Source organism: Eleginops maclovinus, chromosome 24 (assembly GCF_036324505.1).
Source record: "Eleginops maclovinus isolate JMC-PN-2008 ecotype Puerto Natales chromosome 24, JC_Emac_rtc_rv5, whole genome shotgun sequence".
NCBI lineage: Eukaryota > Metazoa > Chordata > Actinopteri > Perciformes > Eleginopidae > Eleginops > Eleginops maclovinus.
The window spans coordinates 1,930,435-1,951,259 of NC_086372.1; the positions used below are offsets into that span (position 1 = coordinate 1,930,435).

The 20,825-nt window shown below is 44.4% G+C and overlaps 1 protein-coding gene across 3 annotated transcripts in view; it reads right to left on the minus strand.

Annotated features, from left to right (window-relative positions):
* Window positions 1-20,825, minus strand: part of mgat5 (alpha-1,6-mannosylglycoprotein 6-beta-N-acetylglucosaminyltransferase) — a 57,838-nt gene that overhangs the window by 13,220 nt on the left and 23,793 nt on the right. For all 3 annotated transcript variants that reach the window (XM_063877626.1, XM_063877628.1, XM_063877627.1), the window contains 8 exons: window positions 19,364-19,440; window positions 17,888-17,977; window positions 15,127-15,198; window positions 13,279-13,440; window positions 11,669-11,838; window positions 10,802-10,936; window positions 7,601-7,734; window positions 2,514-2,647 (listed from right to left, as the gene is read on the minus strand). In XM_063877626.1, the coding sequence (XP_063733696.1) occupies window positions 2,514-2,647; window positions 7,601-7,734; window positions 10,802-10,936; window positions 11,669-11,838; window positions 13,279-13,440; window positions 15,127-15,198; window positions 17,888-17,977; window positions 19,364-19,440 (974 nt within the window). The remainder of the gene's footprint in view (window positions 1-2,513; window positions 2,648-7,600; window positions 7,735-10,801; window positions 10,937-11,668; window positions 11,839-13,278; window positions 13,441-15,126; window positions 15,199-17,887; window positions 17,978-19,363; window positions 19,441-20,825) is intronic.

Consider the following 20,825-nt stretch of genomic DNA (forward strand, 5'->3'; position numbering starts at 1 on the left):
AAAATATAACTCATTGCTGTTGTTTTGACTTATACTGCAACTGATAGTATGCATTATTATTCTCATTTAAGAATAAAAATGGGGTTATTTTTTGAAGAGGATCCGAACCAAGCGTGGATGCTTCATTGGCATGGATCAAATTGAAGAAAGAGAGACAAAGAAAGATGGAGAAAAGCTCTCCTTTTCTGCTCCTCTAACCGGGTTGCTATAGAGATGGCTCCCTGAGGGGTGGTCTTCCACACTCCTGGTCTCTTTCTTCCCCAGGAAGTGTTTCCCGTGCAGTCGTGCTGGTGCTCCTGCAGCGCCGGGTCGCTCACTACGGATGGATGCACTGCAGACCATCCCGGTGCTGATCACCCCCTCACCTCCATCAGCACGGAGGCAAGAGTAGACATATCAACGAGCTCCGGCCTGCAGCGGTCACAGCCTCCCCGGAGCATCCCAAATACCTGTTCAGTATCCCACTGACCTTAAGAGGCATGCATTTATTATTCCTCGGCTTCATCACGCCTTCTTCTGAGAAGGTTGGCATCAACACACTTATTCTTCAGATTTTTTACTTTCTTTTTCAGTTCTTTATCAAGAAAACACGACATAAAGATTCTATTTTGCTCAAAGCATTACAGACAAAGGTTGTTTTTTGAGTATTTGGATCAATTTCAGTTTCAATCCCTGGCTTTGCTGCATGACAATATGTATATGAAAGCTGATAAAGCTGTATACTGAGTATATGCAACATTATTTTGCACCAATAGATTAGTCAAAAGACACTGAAGTTAGTGCTCAGAGAAATCAGAAACGTATGTGCACTATAAAGCATCTCAACACATTATTCCGGCCTCTTTGACTTCCAGAGAAAGAGGATTTGAGGTGTGAAAACCCTGAACTTTGCCAGAGTTTTACCGGTTAAAAAAGGGGATTTAATTCCACAGCTACACATTACAAAGCAGAGTGTTAGCCGCCGAGTCCTCAGATCATTAATTTCCCAACCTGGATATAATTCCTCTGGGAACGTCACCTTCATGCGAGAAATAGATTTCCTAAAGTGGGTCCCACTTTCTATTTCAAATAGGGGATATATCATTTGGAAAAGGAACCCTCTGAAGTGCAGAGAGAGAGATAGAGGAAGAGGAAATGGAGTACGCTCGTTATCAGACGGCTCCAAAATGGTCCTTTAATTAAAAGCAGGCGGTAATGAACACGCAGGGGAGTCTGATTGGGAACTAATGCGCCTCACTGTGAGCTGATGGGCCTCCCCCCCCCCTCCGTCTGCCCTTTTAAAGCTGCACTGCTGTGTAATATGTGAGCTATAAAGCACCTCCCGCTTCCTCTGTGTGAAGGACGGAAAACACCTGAGCCTCACTGTGCTGTTAATGAATACGTCTCAGATCAGGTCTGAAGTTTGGACTCCGCTGTGAATGTTTTCCACTGGAATTCCTTGTTGGATCCTTGGAGGAAGGACTTTTTTTCATCGGGTCAACATCACCCTCATCCTAGAAGTGATAAAGAGCCCAAAGTGTCTCTTTTATTCTCCTTTCCACGTTCAAATTTGGGTTTTCTGACATGTTTAGATGCTTTGTTGTTCAAAAAGGAACGACTCCAAAAAGCACAATATGCCTCGTCAAAGGACTTTTTTAAAGGGTATATAAGTTGGAGTTTTGTCCTAAAAAGATGCAGGAAATGTGTGCCGATGTGTTGGAGTAACAATAAGACGGAATACTGTATTTAAGTTAAGCTTTGCTTGCTAAATGTACAACCTCAAGGACAAGAAACAGATATAAACATACCACCAGAAGGACCTTTTAACGTACATTTGGTTAAGGATTAAACTCCTTATTTAATTTAAAGACTAACTGGTGCTTCAGTCGAACCCTATAGAAGTTAGAGACCCTGATTCTCTGATTTAATGGGAATAAATGAGATCAGAAGTGGAGCAGACCGAGCCTGTCTGATGCAACAGTATTTGCTGATAATAAGTCAGTAATGTTGGCCCTAATATATAATTCCACACCTCTTTATCAGCCACTTTTGAAGAGAGAAGGCAGTGCATGTTACATGAAGACAAGGCTCTCCTGCAGCCTCTATTATTGGATGTGGAGCGACCCACTCAGCAACATACATGGTGTCAGCTGAAAGCTCATCAAGGCTCCGGCAGTAATCCAAACATCCATGGCATGCCAAACAATGTGCAAATCTCTCCCAGTCTCTAAGTCCTTTTTGTCTAGGATACAGTAAGCCCTTCCTGGTCTCTGTGCCGCAGTGTGAGCATGTATTTGAATATATTAAAAAACTTCACGGAGAAAGGCGATTAGAGGAATTTGAGCTCCAAAAACCAGACTGTTCTTAACTTTCCTGTGAAACTTTTTTTACCCAAGGTTGTTCAAAGAGTTTCTCTGCAGAGTCTCAGAGGTCGGGTTATGCCTATTTCTGTCCCTTTCATCTTCAGGAGGAAAACATGCACTCCTGTACGTCAGAGGGTTTATGAGTGTGTGATATCTACAAGAGTTAAATACCTTCCAGAAGTTGTCCACCTTGCCGTAGACCAGAGACTGGTTCTGTCTCTTGACGTCGTCAATGTGCCGGATGTCGCTGGCGTTCAGGTGCTGCTCCACCACGAAGCCCAGGAAGCTGTTGTCAGGCGTGTGAGCTGCAGCAACAAAACAGAAACACACACAGATATATAAACACGCAAAACGGAAACAAATACCAGCCCTTCAGGCATGTGAGGAGGCTCTCAAAGGGCCTGAGGAACCACCGCTGAGATGCATTCAAATGTAAAACCTCTTACTCTGCGTAATTCATGCATAATATGTAAATGCATCACATACATCTTGCACATGTGGCAAGATAAATAAGCTAAAGACACACATCATATTTCTGAGAGATGAACAGCTGCACATGCTTTTCTTTCTTCCCTCCCTTATTGCCCGGTGATGGTTACTATGGGAACAACAAGACAAGCAGGTCAAGTGTGGCGCTGGCAGCTCCTCGCCTCGCAGCCATCTGCCTCGTAAAACAACAGGGTTTGAAGTGAGGGAATCAGGCAAACATAAATACGCTTAATTATGTGATTTAGGAGCAGCACAAGCAGACTTTAATAAGCCCTTAATGCGGGGGAGACAGGCTGCGAGGTGTTGTGGCTTCTGCTCGAGCCACGGGGGAACAGATGTGGTCAGAGTTTGGATTTTAAAACCGCATTTACTACTGAGTCACATTAAGGTCAGTCAGTCAGAGGGGGGTGGTATAGGCTTCAGTTGAGTGAGTAAAAGGAGGATTTTTTGGGGAACATTTCAGAGCAAAATCTGCAAACCAAGCCTTAAATATGAATTTTCTACATTTTATCGAAAATGCAATATGGTGCATTTTTTGGAGAATGCAAAATATGCGATGCAGACACATTTTTATCATTAAATATATTCAAATTAAACATCTTTTTCAATATTAATGTGGATAATGTTAATATCTACAATGTGTTTTGCAATATCAGTCAAAAAGAACTGCATTTATTCAGATTTTCCAAATCCTGCAGCCCTTATTTAAACACAAACACACACAGCAAACACGCTCTGGACTTATCTCAGCTTCTGTTATATTAAAAGGGGATGCATCGTGACGTTAAAAACATATTGGCAGAGGATGAATTAACATTTAACCACAAAAGCAGGAACAATCGCCCACTCTAAGGGGCTGAGAATTAGTCCTACTGTTATTGTTAACGGGGTTTTTTTGATCAGGGTGTTGGCTGCCATTTTCTCACACTTGTAAAAGACCCAATGTTTGTTCGCTCCGTCTCTCTAGGCAGAACACATATTGGCACCGGCTTAATGTCTTTGGGCAAACATTCAAAAAAGAGAGAGATGGAGAGTAGGAAATGTGCTATGCAGAGTTAATGAGCCTCTCTGCAATTATCGACAAAAGTGTGCAGGCTCGTTCTCCCTCTGACGATTTAAAAACAGTGGATGGTGCTTTGTTTCCACCACTTGAGCAATGCTTTCTGGATCACACGTTGCTGCATATCTGACGGCTCCTCTCAGTGCACGTCGGGACACGTTAAATCCAATGTATGTGTGTAGAGCTTTCTCTGGGCTCACAGCCAGACAGCCGGGGTCACACTATCTCTTCCATACATGTGATTACACGTCTCCGGTTTCAAAATATTCAATGCCTGTTCCAGTTCAATGCCTGTTCCAGTTCTGCGCTTCACGGCCTTACAATGCACAGACGAACCGTTTACCCGCCGAGAACTGTTAGGTTTTCTTTGTGCTGCGTAGGCGAGGACAGGAGTGTGGGAGTATGAAGATATCACCAGATCTGTGTGAGGTGTCAAGAGAGACATTATGGAGTCTGGCTGGTGCATTAAAGAACAAGCTATTTGGAACTAATACACCCCAGAACTAGAGATGCAACAATTACTTGATTGATGGATGGCTCATTAAGATTAATCCACTGAAAACACTGGTGAGTTGCAGGAGGAAATCCTCAGACGGTTGCTAATAACTGAGATGTAATTCTGATGGCAGAGAGGCAGCAATGGTCCCATGCACTGGGAAGAGGCAGCACTAACACTTGTGTACCAAAGTAACTGTGCAAACAGGACAGGCTGTTAATTACTGCTCGGCCCTCTTGATGCATTTGGCAACAGATGCCTCCACTCCCACTAGAGCCGCCACTCAAAGTGTCACTCAGCTCAGCCACAGCTTCATTTGCTGTTAGCTAACAAACAGCAGCGTTGACGGCGGAGCAGCTGTGTGAGGAAGAGTGCGCTCCCTCTGTGAGACCCGGAGTCAATGTTGGAGTGGAGGTACAGAAATGTGGGCATTCAGAGGAAGGATATCTCCTCTGACAGGATGAGAGGGAAAGTCTGAGTGAATCAGCACCACATCCTCACACAACGCTACCTCCAACACGCTGAGGATTATGTGATCAATGCTGGCCCAACACACTAACTTTTATACTGCTGGCAACACAGAAAAAAGGAGGTTTCAAAGTATAAAACATGCATCGTCAGCAGGAAGATCTCCAGCACTTTGAAAACTCAACATCAAAGACCTCCGTGGGCCTGAAGGGTGGAAATGCATGAGGGAAACATGAGATTAAATACTGCACACGATGGATATAGTATGTATTGCTGTTGTGATCTGATGTGTGTTGGAGGCTCATAGTGTGTTGCTGTTTCTTCTCACACTTTCATTGTGATAATCCTCTGCAATCGATCAAAGCGAGCGTCTGAAAAGGTGTGTGTGTGTATGTGTGTGTGGGGGGGAGAGGTGCTCAATTACAGCAACATAACTTCCTCTCTGTTCTCCCCCGCCTGCTGGGAACACACGCAGGTAAATGTTAAAGGGTCAGATGCTCTCGTCTGCACCGATGTCTCATTACAAAGTGCTGTGAATTCAGAGCGATATTTAAACGTAGGGCAGCACTATTACTCTGCATTTCATTCACTTTCTGTGACAAATGATCTCATTCTCAACTGCAAAATGAATCTATTTACTGGCTTTTTCAATTTATTGTCCAATATTGTATGAATTCATCATGCATTTGTGTCTGAAAAGATAAGTTTCAAGATTTTAAAGAAAAATAAACAAAAATAGACACAATGAGGGTGAGACCCTTTGTTTACCTTTTAAAATATGCACTTCTTATCCTTTTCTATCCGTCTGGAGATTGTATTGACATGAATTGCATCACCATTTCTTATGAGTTGATGTAAACAGTATATTTTGAGCGTGGCGTGTTGGAGACAACAGCCTTTTGATCCAAAACGGATGGAAAATAAAGATAACCTCTAGTGGGCGGGTGTGCCGGAGACATTATCTATGTGCAGAACTCAAGGTCAATTACAATGATAAATACTATCTGCTGCTGTGTTCGACCTCTGACTGGTATTAATCATCATTTCTGTGAGAGATTACGCATCTCAAAAGGGTTTAAAGACACCTGGTTGACAGAGAGGAGGATTAAAGGACAGGGCGTTGTTCCAGAATAATTGTATTAAGAAGTCTGGATAAATCTACTCATTGGTGGGAAAAAAGTTGTGTTTTAAGCCGATTAAAAGCATACTAAATACATTAAACTTGACAGGATGTGGTATTTCTAACCTCCAGGTAAGGTTAACCTTTATTATTCACCTTCCTGATTATAAAAGACTTTAACTGAGACGGCAGCCCATTCAAACACACACGTAACCTCCTCTGAAATAGATTAATGAGGTCAATTTGCAATTGTCTTGTCTTATTGGCTCGAGGCCACAAACTCCCGATTCCCCCGGCCAATGATTTATAGGGCAGGGCCTAATCGTAACAAATGGACCAATCAAAAGCTGCGATAGATTAAATACCAGCACCTGATTTGTCTATTTCTACATTCAGAAAACAAGTAAATATGACTTCATTTATAATGTTTGGGAAAGTAAAGATGAAGCTTTGTTTTTACTTCTAAGTTAAAGCTGCATGGTGCACTATCTTTACAAAAAGCACCAGAAAAACGTGTTAAATTTATAGTTTCACGTTCATTTTGTGAATAATTCAACCATTTAGAGTGAAATAAAAGATACAGCAGCGTATGTTTACTGGACGTGCTTCATATTGATTGACAGGACGCCTCACTACCCTGTTATAGTTATAAGAAACATACTTCTGCAGATCCTGACACCATGAGTAATACGTCCTGAAGCTGGGAACTCCACCCATTAGCACACGGTCTGATAACAATTCCAACCTGAGCTATCCATCGCACGATCCTCGGTAGGCGTAAAGTAATCCCGCTTGGTGCTCCTCTCCAGCCCTGCAGGTAAGGTGTTGGGCAGCACAAAGGGGGGAAAGCACGGTCTCTGGAGCCTGGGAGTGAGGCCACTGACACTCGGCCAAACCGCGCCGCACTTGTTTTAGCCGCGATATCATCTAACCCGGCGACTCCTGGTGCAAAAGCAACAGTGTGCTGTGAGAAAGACATACCCTATTCACGGGACAAAGGTGCCATTCAGGCGCCGTGGCATTCTGGATCGCACCGGGCCTCACCTCTCCGACAGGGTAACATTTCACTCTCTCTTAGCCACGGGGAAAAGGTCAATACCCCGGGGGTTAGCTCTGCCGCTCATCCGCCCCACAGTGAGCAATAAAACCCCTCCGTCCTACATTTATAATCACTGTAAATTGACGAGTGCGTGACCTCTTACTTTCCTTTAATCTGCCCGACGATAGTCCATTAGCAGCACGCCAGATTTTCTTTTCAAACATTTTATTCGTAGCAATAAAAAACTGGAACTGAGGACATAGAGGAGAAAGAGAGAGCCAAGGCTGTAATGATCATGGAGAGTGATTTATATTTCGAGTACTTGTGTTTGGCAACTTGACCTTAAATAAAACTGGAGGAAAACAGGGAGTGGATAGAAGAACTGGCTCCAGTACTTTTGTATTTTGGCCGGATCGGGATCCTTTTGCATTCTTAGCTAGTGGACTCAGTGGACGGATCAACAGGAAATGTTCTCTCCGGCTTTTAATGGCCTGTGTGTGTGTGTGTGTGTGTGTGTGTGTGTGTGTGTGTGTGTGTGTGTGTGTGTGTGTGTGTGTGTGTGTGTGTGTGTGTCCTGCAGACTCACGAAACATGGTGTTGAACTGCTGCGGGTTCAGGTTCCACTTCCCCCACGGCGTCTTGTGCCCCTTGGACTGGGCGTAGTGGGCGTGGTTGAACTCCGGCTCTGTCCCGAACGAGTCCAGCACCCGCAGCATGCACCTGGGACACGGAGGACAAGAAGTATTAACAACACAACGCTTCTATTGGCTGGCGCTGCAGCACATTGTACGTGACAGGCTAAGGGGGCGGGACATCACTGGGCGGTTGACCAATCACAACAGCTAACCAATCAGAGCAGTCTGGGCTCTGGTTTCAGACAGAGGGTGAAAAGAGAGGCAGCAGCACAGGCAGGATGAGACAAATAAAGAGCTTTCTGAACATTAAAGCATGCACACTTCCCAGTACAGGTACAAAAATGAGCATAATAGGGTCCTTTTTAATATCCTATTTCATATTGAACGTAGTCACACAATAAGGAATGGACACGGAGCTCCAGGGAGAGAGTATTATCCTCTCTTGTGGAGGAGTGAGGCTGTGAATGAACATCATGTCCGACTCAAAGGTCACAGCACAGGATTAATTAGAGCACAACCAGCAGAGGGAACGGGATATATGCAGAGAGCAGCGCGCCCGTGACCTCAGACTCTGCATTCACTTACTCAGCGTTGCTCCCTTCTTCTCTAGATGCTGGATTGTTCTTTTACTAATGTGTTTCTCTTACACACTCCCCTCTCCCTTCCTCTGCTGCTCAGCGTTTGTCTCCCTGCCCAGGCAGATGCCGTGCAGCTGAACTGTGCGAGGCCCTGGGAGAGCAGCGAGCAGATTCACCCAAAAAAACCCTCTACACCAAAAAAAAAAACCACAACAACAACAACAACAAGCCCACATGCCATCTCCTCTTCACTCTGGAGAGAAGCAACCCTCATCTGTGCCCGGTAGATGCAACCTCACCAGATGGGGCCGTGCTGCCGGAGCCATTACAGGATGTAAATGTGGCGGCGGGGAAGCTTTCAGCTCCCATTCTGGATCCAGCGAGCTGACAGCGGCCGTCACACTTACTGTAGTATCACCGTGGAGCCGCGTGATGTAGTGAAAGTGTAGTTTAACTATAATTTAATCCCCTTACAGTGATCTCAAGTGGATTAATAGCGATCATTATCTCCCATGTGGAAGAGGCACTAAATACCTTACCTGAGGGTTTGTTTGTCTGCTCAACCCTGAGGCTAAAGCAGAAAGCGGCATGACTACAGATTTGGATTTAATGATGTGTTTTTTTATTAAAAAAGAAATGCACAAGGACCCCATGAGTCCGGGGAAGATGCACAACTGATTATTTTACTGCTATTTTCATCCAGTCGACTCAAATAATACTTCAAGTCTCATCGATTTTCTGTCTCTCCTGTGTTTAAGAACAGATGAAAACCAGGATTTTATTTCAAAGATGATTTCATTATCGGTAAAACAAGTGAAGGAAAATAAGTTTCCTCAGGGAAATTAATAAATAAAAGGATAGTTTTGTTGTTGTTTAACTGAAGTTTGGCTTAAAGTGCACGGAGAAGAATTTAGATTTGACAGGAGAATTAATCACCACAATATTCTTCTCAATTGCCTCTCAGGGCTCCAGCTGAAAAACATCTGCTTTATTATCACATGGCCTCCTCATGAGCTTTAAACACTCCCTCTTAATGACACCTCGTTCTGCTTGATAGACTTGAACCTTTTATCCTTTATTGTCAAGCAATAAATGAACACCTATCAAACTGATAAGCTCACTTTCTCCCTGTTGGATAAACGTCCTGTTTGCTAAACCACAGCCAGAAGGAAGCGCCGTTTCCAGCGTCCAAAATATGTAGATTTCCCACTTTCTTCCGTTCAAAATCTCATTAAATTAATCATTTTAAAGGGTGAATCTGTCCCTGTCATCATTGCAACCTGCTATATGTGTATATGACCACTGTGGGTCAATCGAATCCTGACAAATATACGTTGCTGTGTCCAAAATAGAAGTGAAGAAGTGACTGTTTGCACGAACATTGTGAAATCAAAACACGTGCAGCTGATGACTAACTTTGTCTGGTTTCATTTCTGCACCCAAAACCTGTACACATATTTTCTGCATGACTTCAGTTATTGGATGAAAGGATTAAATGACAGTAAGGCCACACTGGCTCTAGCTTACACCCAGGAAACAACAGCCTGGAGAATTTTCATTTCAGCAAAAACACGGAGATACAGCACGGTAAAACCGGGCAATAACAAAAACATTAATCCCAAATGGGCCTTGGATGCCCTAAACCTGAACTGAAAGAATGAACCAGATAAAAGGGAGACACATTTTATGGCTTTTGGGAGAATTTTATGACGTGACATGCAAACAAATCAGTTTTTTTTGTGTCTTCAAGAAGGGATTGTGAGGCCAAAGAAGTGACTCACTAACAGGACAGAAACCGGGAAACTGACAAGAAGTGAGGAAGAATGCCTCAATCTACTTCCTCCTCCTCTACGTGCTTCCACACACAGTAAGCGTTTGATAATAGCAGGAGCAATAATAAACTTATATCACGCCTAACAATGAATCCATTTCCTCCGGGCACAAAGGGAGCGGATGCAGTTTAAGGTGTTATGTTGCGGGCAAACAAAACCTGGTGACAAGCAGGAGGAATCAGCGGAGGCCATTAGGGTTTCCAGAGGTATTGTCCCGTCGCTTTTCCTGTCAGTCGCAGCTTTTTGGGAAAAAAAAACAGCGAGGCCTCGTCCGCGGACCTCAGCGGAGCAATCAAGACGGAGAGAATAGACTCCCCGCAAACAACAGACGCAGCAGCGGCCTTTGGGGACGCTGCGGTAATGTCTGAGCAGAAAATAGAATCATTGTCTCGGCGGGAGCCAGACAAGACTCAACCCGGTGCCCCTTGCACACATGAGGGAAGCTGTTAAACCACAGCTGGCAGCGCAAGCACAAGGTCCGGGAACTGTACACATTACTGAATTTATTGAGGAGGTAATGGAGAACTGGTTGAGCTGGAAAGGGGGGAGGGGATTGAAAGAGACAAGGCTTGCCTGGCAACAGGTGAGGGCGGGGTTTGTTCAGACTAGATTGACAGGGAGGCAATTTGAACACACAAAATGGGGCTTAAATTTGGTCTTTTTAGAGATTTTCCAACATGAACAAGTTCCACTTTATTCATCTTAGTGTGAGTAGCAGGTGTATATGTGCACTTGTACTCACTGGTAATGCACCCAGGACGGCCCCAGCGTCTTCTTGAACTGCGTGAGTCCCACGATGTCGATGTAGATCAGCTCCACCACCTTATCCCCCTGGGTCGGGCAGCTGGACTTGTTCCCCATGACCTTGCGCATAATCCTGGAGAGAAGAGTTCAACTTTGGTGAGATTTCCCTCCAAAAATTGGGGGATTGTAGAGTAACAGCAAGCTTGTATTTGTCCACCCCTCTGGTTATAAAGAGGGGAAAGCGTTCATGAATTAAACAAACTCCCAAAGCAATCCCAAAAATATTCGTGATCATTGTCTAACTTGATAGACGTACCAAACCTAAAAGCTAGAAATAAGTGGAAAAATATTTGCGCTGACGTCCATGTTTTTAAATAGGATTGTCCTTTAAAGTTAACTGCAGACTTGACATTTGAAGGTACCAATATGTTAACTAAAGTATTCTAAAGTCACCCCTGATTTGTCCTTAAAGGCCAGCTCACTTTCAGTGCATTTCAAATCGTATTCACCCCAGACTTTAAACAGAGTTTGTTGTTGCACCACAGGCGTTCTCTTCCTGGAAAAACCACAGACAGAGTATACATCAGAGCCACATTTGTTTACCCTCAGTGAAATGACTCTCAGGCTCACCTGAGTGTAAAGAACACAACTAAATGAGGCATTTCCTGTTCGTCTTTCATACGTGACCTAAAGCATGTGCTGTGCAGGCGTACATCTGGATTTACAACAATCCTTATTATTATTACTGGTTGAGACGAGTACTCCATTGACGTCACGCATTACAACATTTGTGTAGTGCAAATGATTATCCCCTGCAAGCCCCTCCCGCTCCCAACATGCAGTATTAACTCCAGGAGGTACTGACTCTTTGAGCTCGGCCAGAGAGGCGGAGATGCGGACGTCGTGCCCCAGCAGGTACAGCGTGGTGATCAGATCGCTCCACTGCACCAGCTCCCCGAGTGGGCCGCCGCTGAACGCGTTCTCGGCTATCTTGAAGCCCGACTCCTTGGTCAGCAGGCCCAAGTGCACCAGGACCTGAGACAAAGAGAAGAAGAATGCAATGAGTGGCGTTAGAAATAGGGTGAATATAACTTGACGTACGTTTTCTCCTTCCTTTTCTCGTGTCTGAACAATAAACAGTCTGTCCTTATGCTGACTTATGGCCTATCAGGGGCAACGCATGGTGTAGTCAAGGCCAGTGCAACAGGAGCTAGCTCAAACAAGCTTACAGTTAAAGATAAGGTTGTTTTTTAATATGTATGACTAGGTAGATGCCATCGTGACTTCCCTACATGGATAAATGTAGAAAAACAAGCCGAAACAAATTGCCTCAGAAATAATAAAAGCATCTCCAACTGGGTTTGATTTAAAAGAACATGTTAATCCTAGCAGGGAAACTGTGAGAGCTGTCCCTGTGCGCTGTCAGGTGCTGAGAAAACAAACGTAACTTAAAAATGCATGCAACACACACACACACACACACACACACACACACTTTCAGTTGCTAAGGAGCACGCAGTGTTCCTCTGCAGGAGTAGGAAGTAATAGCCGGCTTTGTTTTGAAGTGACCGGCACATTTTTGATTGTTGACAGCCAGCCAAAGACACACACACACACACACACACACACACACACACACACACACACACACACACACACACACACACACACACACACACACACACACACACACACACACACACACACACACACACACACACACACACACACACACACACACACACACACACACACACACACACACACACACACACACACACACACACACACACACAGGAGGATTAATATGTGCGGATTAATAGCCAAAAGAGATTAGTGGCTGAAATAAAGACCTGGCTTTGAAATTATCTGGAGGGAAGAGCGCTCTTTGTTTAATTATAGAGACTGGATAGAATAAAGAGAAAGAGCTAAGATACCAAGGATTGATACTTAGATAGATATAGGGCTCTTGTTTCTTAGGATGGGGGGGGGGCACTGCTTTGCATCTGCACCAAGGAATCATGGGAATGTGCTGTGAATTATTCAAAGGCCAGTGGTTAAAGTGTGGAGTACATTATTCAGTGGTGGGAGTTGCTGGGACACAATGCAATATCCATGACAGTCCTTCCCCACCATCAGCTCTGCAAGTGGGACGCTTTACACATGTGCGTGTGTGTGTGTGTGTGTGTGTGTGTGTTATTATTATACTAATGCACTAAAGGATGGGAAGAGGTTTATTGTTGCATGAAGTGCTTCTTCAAATATGATGTTTGGACTGAAGCTAAAGTACTTAAGGTAATTTAGCTTCAGAGTAATTCATGTCTTATTTTCTGGAAAATCATGAATCCGTAGACATCTGGCTGTTTAAATTAAAAACATGAGACCATTTAATTACACCTGCAGTAAATCCAGCTTATATTTACACCCCCTGCTAGGTAATTTCCTTCCTTTTCTCCGGTGTGTTTCCATGCCCACCTTCTTCCTGCGACGCCGGACCAGGTTCTGCTTGGCGGCGAGCGAGCGGATGGCGCTGAGCCACGGCTCGGCCATGCGTTTGATCCTTAGCATCATCCAGCGGAACTCCTCGCGCTGCGACATGACGCGGTACAGCTCCTCGAAGCTGGTCCGCACCTCCGCCTGCACACAGACCCCAAACACAGATACATAAGTACACGCTGCTCGTGTTCAGGGTGTTCCTCCGTCTGTACACCAGATAAAAGATGGTGCATTTATGTTCAATTTGTTCCATGCTTTTAGGCTTCTTTCTTTCGCTGCCATGACGTAACCCGATGGGATCTTTAAAAATGTATCTCATCTAATTATATATTGCAACATTGACTCCCAAATAGCTAAAGGGCAGACATCTTGGAGGCAGACCCTTCCAGAAGAGCTGTAGTAATACCACTAAGAGTGCATTCTTAGGGATAAAATGTTTATCCAAACGGCCTGAATCTTATACCTCACTGAGGTAGATTCCTAGATGGAAGCTGAGGTGGTTTATAGATAAATGGATGCACGAATGAATGCTGAAAGTTTAATATGTTGCACCATTTGTCAGCCTCTCGGTGCGGTTATAACCACTATAAACTGTCAGGGACATCCGCAGACGAAATTATTTATTGACGGCACAAACAAATGAGCATATGTCGGAGATCTCTCCCGAGGAAAAGGAATCAAAAACCTTCATCTAGAGCAGAAACTGTGAGGAAAAAGGCCTTGTGTTTATGGTAACATAAAGAGGAAAATGGGATTAAACAAGGAGAGGAAACAAAAGAAGGAGAGGAAATAAGATAAGGAGAAGTAATGTGGATATGGAAACTATGGGGAAGGAGAAGAAACAAGGAAAGGAAGGAGAGATAAGAGAGAGAAAATTAAAGGAGACAAGCAGGTATAAATCATCTTATCTTACAAAAGAAATAAGGAGAGGACGGGACAATAAATTAGGAGAGGAGAAAGGAGAGAAGAGACTAACACAGAATACTTTATCTTCACTCAGGAAACACAAATCAATATGTGAAGCGTCTTAAAAGTGATATGTAAAGCGTCTAAAAAAACGGAGTCTCCTGTCGGTGGTGAGGTGCAAATATGAGAAGTGGCCACCCAAGGACTCGCCAACAGCAAAAAGAGCCGGAGCAGAAACCACAGCGCCATTAGCAGCTGCTAAGGTGGCTGAAACAAGGCTGTTGTGGGGCATTAGCATCCCTCACCACGACAGGAAATCACTTCTGTCGACCCAACGTATTAAAATCTCTGCCCGGATTGAAAATCTCCAAAGCCTGTCAAATGGCATCTCCCCACCGCAGAGGGCTCGGTGCATGCAGCCAGAGAGGGGATGAAGAGTGCTTAATATCGATTCAGCCGCAGCCCAGGGACGGGGGCGGGTGTTTTTTGTTTTTTTTGAGGAGCGCCGCTACTGTAGGCCGAGAGCCCGGAGCGCCTACGGCTCTAAGTGGGATTTGACTGAGCCGATGCATTGGCAGGGATTGAAGATCATTATTCCAGATTTGTCCCAAGTCACTCCGGCTTTGTAGATCTCCTTTATGCTATCTAAGCATGTTGACAGCATGCTTGCTCATCCGGTGAAAACTTTGCTGCCGTTTTGGTTCATTTTAAACCAAAATATACAGCTTTTTTTTAAGCTAAAAATCCCATTAAACCCATCATCCTTTTGTGTCAGGATGATGGGACTGATGTATGTCTCACACACACACACACACCTCTGTAAAACTAATACATCCACGTCACACACATCCAGATTTTTCTAGACCTGGTGCTGGGTGTTTTTGTTAGATTTCTGAAGCGGTATTTGTAGAAACGTCTCACCTGTCCCCTCCTGTCTATCTCTTCATTCAGGGTCTTTGTCCTCCAGGGAAGGCGAGGACACCAGTTCTCCACCTGTCAAATAAAAAACACTCTGTCAAGTTGACTGGAGACACACACACACGCACGCACGGACGCAGACACACACACACACGCGCGCGAAGAGGTGTGCACAGATACTGACACGAGTCTGCTAATGCATGTTCACGAAAGCCTCAAGTGGATAATTGTTAGATATTATGAATTAAAGAGAGCACGGTATTTTTCTAGGACTGGGTCTGTGGCTTTCAGAGTAAGGAAAGCAGAAATCACATTTAATATAATCTCTTTCATTCTGATTTGGACCATTTTCACATCTCAGATTCAGGTAAAAAAAAAAGGTGAAATTTGTCGCTCTTTTTCCACATCTTCCTCCCCGTTATCATCTGGCTGACATAATTGGGGGGCTTCCACTGCAGGTCAACGTATAAATGAAGCCGTTAAAGCTCATTTCAGTGGCTTCCTTGTTGATTCCCTTCAGAGCAATACATCTTCATCTTTTAAAATCCAGCCATTAACTTTTTTTTTGTTCGTCTTCTGATGTCTAATGTTTTGTGTGTGTGTGTGTGTGTGTGTGTGTTAAACAATGTACTCGATTTGACACCCTCTTCTCCCAGATGGGATTCCCTGTGACCTTATAGCGGCTAAAGGAGAGGTCTCAAGCCCTCAGTAAATATCCCCCATGCTCCTCTTGAAGCCGACCAGGGGAGTGTTTCAAACCGGAATGATTTTACCCTCTGACCATCTTTGTCTCCGCGGCATTTACTTCCTCTTGCATCACTGATTGGTGTTTGACCAGACAGGAATACGGAGAAGTGATTTGCATTTCTCAGCAATGACAATAAAAATGGCTCTATAATCACTTCCAGGCAAGGTGGGTGCAGACAACAGACACACACACACACACACACACACACACACACACACACACACACACAGTCACAGTCTCGTTTAGCCCAGACCTTCTGCAGGGCTCTTTCGCACGGTTTACATAGTGGTGGACAAGTTTGAATTAAACATGGCGAAGGGAAGTGTGTGTTTGAGCGTGGAGAGACCGATCGCAGCAGATTTCCAAATGGAAATGCATGCAAGTTGTCATAGAAACCGTGTGATCGCATGCCCGGGAGAGGAGTGGAGGCTGAGGGCTGTTAGATTAACGGGATCGAGACTCACAGAGAGAGGATGCATCCGTTTTATCCTGAATCTCTACTCTCTCTCGATATAGCAAAATGTGTTTCCTGAAGAAAGACCTCCTCTCCTCCTAATGGATTCTGCTGTTGTCCAGCTATAGCTCGTGTAAAGCTCTCAGCTCATATGCAATATTCATCCCGGGGCTGCTGACCTCTTCAGAACCAAAACCCATGTAAGACACCTCACTTTTTACCCAATAAAATGTCCCGCTTTCAGCCGAGAAACCACCCTGATTCTCACTTCCTTACATGGACGTTTCTTCCAGAGAAAGAAGTAAAATCAAACAGAAATGCTGATGAAGGAAGCGCTGTGATCTATGGGGATCTTTGAAAGTGATCAAGAGCTGTTATCTGGATCTGAGGACATGAGTGTAAAACAGAACCCAGCATCAGAGTGTATTATCAGAAGGTTCGTTTCAGGGATAAATGACAGACTTTTATTCAAATGATCAACAAATGGATTGGCCTGGTTATGCAAAATGGAAAGTCTCAAAGCTTCTAAATGTATGGTTGGTTTTCCCGTTTGCCAAGGACTTCTTAGAGGCTACGGCAGGAAAGCAAAGTCATTCCACGTCTTTCCTTAGAGGCTGAAACCCTTCAAAACTCCCCTCCTTCCCACTGAATCATCCTCTCTTTCTCCCACACCTTTCCTCTTCAACACACTCTAATTTGCTCTCATTAAAAATGAACCTCCCCCTCCTCTCCCTCCCTCTCCCTCCTTCGCTCTTATTTTTATTCTGATCGTTCTCCGGGTGCTGTCGGGAATGTTGTCGGGGCTCTGAACTTCTTCCTTTCTCTCCTCACGTGTTGCAGCTTACTGTTCTTCAGCCACTATGACTTGCAGGAGCGGGAGCTGAATTATTTAAGTGTTAAAATGCAAATGTTCCCTGCAGTAGTGGTGCAGCCTTAAAGGTTGGGAGAGAATACTGAAATGAATGGATTAGGCCTTCCTCTCTCCATGCAAAGACATTCAAAACCCTTCACTGGGCCGCACATTTGCACGACCTGACATCCTTCCTGCATGAACTCACAGCCCTGGTGTTTGACTATCATTTGCATGTGGCTGCAGAGGCCAGAGGATTCAGGAAATGATTCCTTTATTCAAAATAAAGGATAGCTTTGACAAAAGATAAAGTATGAAATGTATCGCAGGCAGCATCCTTTGAGTTTTGGAGTTTATTTTTTGTTATTTTTTCCTTGAAAGGTGTCATGTTTGTCGTTGTTTTGCATTCGTTAGCATTTTCTTTTGCAGGTTTGATGAAAATACTAGACTATTCCTCCCTTGCAATACTGTAACTCTTTCATCAAACACACTTGAAAGTCCTGTATTGATAAAGCAAGACCAATTTAGCAGTTACTAACCATCTTACAGTCATTGTTGATGTGTTTTTGCAAAGATTGCATTTTGAGATGCTCCAAAATGTGTTGAAATGGAGAATTTTTTGGTATTTTTGGGCACAAATACACGTGCAAGTCAGTCTTACACTTGTAATATATTTACTTCCAACAAGTATGCACGCAGAAACAGCGCTCACCTCGCTGAGGTAGATGAAGAAGGAGCAGGTGGATCCGTCCACGCCATAGTTTCCATAGCAGGAGTCAGAGCGCCACATCTCCCTCATCCACTGAAAAAAGAGCAGAAGAGAAGATTTGATCTGAGAGTATTTCCCCCCCGAATCCCTCCCTCACACTTTAATATGAGTAAAAATAAACGGGCCCTCTGTGAGTTAACAGCAGTCAGATGTATTTTATCAGCGGCTGTTAAGTAACTCCACTCTGCCACTCACAATGACAGCCAAACCACCGTCATTTGGAGCTTCTGTCGCCCTGATAATGGATGCAAAGAGAAGTCAGGTTGATGGCGGGTGGGCAGGAAGTGATGCTGAGCGAATACATAATGCACTGTCTGTTTCTTTCTTCTCCGTGGATATAGTGGAGGCTGTTTGTGTGCCTCGGGGGTTAAGGGAGCGGGATTTTTTACTGCTTCAATTTCTGTAATCAAATGGAAAATCTAGGGGTTTGAAAATAAGAGACAGACTGTTTCCCCCCTTCAACCGATACATGTGCAAGTCATCCAGTGGAGCTGCTCGACGGCCAACAGAGGGGAGGGAGATCTGGGGGGAGCTTTCATGTGTGAATGTGGCAATAATCAATGTGGAGAATTTTTGACGAAAGAGCTTGCATATTTAATAAATCAGAGGAGGAAGACGCTGCAGTGTTTGGACACATTTTCTCCCCTCCTCTGATTCCATCCCTGGCACTGACAGATATCCCGATTAGTACATTTGCTGGGGTTCATCATGCATGCTGACTTACAGTAACCTGAGGGAGGTATAAACCCAGAGCTGTGCACACACAGACCTGGCAGATGGGTTTAATTTGCTTGGAGATGGGTTTAATTTGCTTGGATGGCGTGAAGGTTGTACTACATTTTATTAAACAGAAACCTCTTTAACACGAGAGGATGGATTTGTAAGATGTTGCAAACCGTGCGCTCATCGTAACACTGCTGTGAACTGCTTATTGATGCCTTCCTCAAATGGATGCATGGTATACGGCTGTGTGTGTGAGTGCAAGCTTTGGCATCACATGGCACCCAGTAGGAAATTCTGGCAGTGTCAGTGGAGGATTGGTACTGGCTGAGCAGATGGTGTGTATGATAGGGCCCTATCAGCTCCAGAGATACCAACACACACATGGAATTGAGATTGTGCATGCATCTGTGTGTGTGTGTGTGTGTGTGTGTGTGTGTGTGTGTGTGTGTGTGTGTGTGTGTGTGTGTGTGTGTGTGTGTGTGTGTGTGTGTGTGTGTGTGTGTGTGTGTGTGTGTGTGTGATGTGTGTGTATGCACCTGTGAAGGCTTGCTAGGAACCGATTACCCTGGCGTTTAATATTCCTGTCTTTGAATTAGATTGTTCTTACTTGAGGTGTTTTATCTCCTAAAATGTAAAGCAGGTGATGCTCCCTGTTTCCCGGTATGAAAGCAGATACAGAGAGGGTGTTTGACTCACCTTGACCTTGCCCTCGCAGTGTGGGAAACCCTCCATAGGCGGCAGCTCACACTTCTCCTGGGCTCCATTGAGAAGGTCTGGAGGGAGAAGGAGGAGAGAAATCAATAAGGTTAAATCAGTCAGCTGCAAAATGCAATCACTGTCTGCAGCTTTAACCGGATTATGATCCTCTCTCTGCAGAAAGAAATGCCTTTTCCCGACGGAGGAACAGACATCTGCGTGCTTTGAAATATAGCAGGGAGTAATGAGGAAAAAGGGGACGTTATGTGGAAAGATATGCATCACAGCTAAAAGATAACCTCCAAACAACCCCCCTTTGGCCGGTCGATGGTGTCCATGTCCTCATAGACACTCAGTTCGATGACAGGGCATTTTAAAAGCTGTTTTCGTTAAGGTGATAACCTCTGCAGCGCACGATGAGTCATCGTTTTAATTGGCACGGCTGTGATTGAACAGTAGGAGCATCCTCGTGTGTTTCCCCTTGTAATTGACACAGAGACAGACAAACACACATGAGGCAGGAGAGGAACAGAAACCCAGTACGCTGCTTAAGTGACTTCCAAGGCTGATAAGGCACAAGGAGGTTCCTCTCATGGCTTCTGGGTGTTGATTACACAATCAAAACAAAAGACAACATCGGGCTGTGCAGAAATCTGTCTGAAAGTCCGACAAATGTACGTCACCCACATACCAGCAACTATTCGATCAACTTATCTTATGTGTATACAAGATATATAGACATGACCTTGGCTGTCCTCTTCCCAGAAGAGCTCTGGTCAGTCAACAAACTGTGGGTCATTTTTATTCCATTTAAATGCCTGAATATCCTTCAGAATTAAAGGTTCATGGTCTTAAAATGACAAGAACATCATCCTTTATGGCTCTGATTTGTGGGAGAATATATATGTTGCAACCAAAATATTTAAACTCACTACTTTTCCCCTTTTTTTATGACGATATAGCTGCAAAACTAATCATTTTCAGCCCCAATGACACTTTATGTTTACCGGTTATGAGCAAACGTTGCATGCTGACACAAGGGGATGATGGTAAACATGTTTGCATGATGATGAGACTCTTAAGAGCTGTTCTGCAGTCTGCGGTATGATGTGGCTGCTTCCTGAGTGACGGCTGCAGACCCTCCATTACTCTGTGGTCGGCCTGCATCACCTTAACCTCGGTCATATGAACTCTAAAAACCACAAAGAGCCGAGAGGCCACAGTGATGCAAACACAGGTCAAGAAGAGGATTTATTTCCCAACAGTTTGCCTTTTGCAATGAACAAAATGAATGCCTCTGCAGGGGGAGTCGCTCTGATGGTTCCTGCAGAGCTCTCAGTGTCCCAGGGAGCCAGTATCAGCGCGGGATTAACATGCACGGCTCGCACGCAGGCTTCCCTTCCACATAATCACCTTTTTGATATCCCCATTCAGAGACGTTAACGTCATCGCCACCGACCTT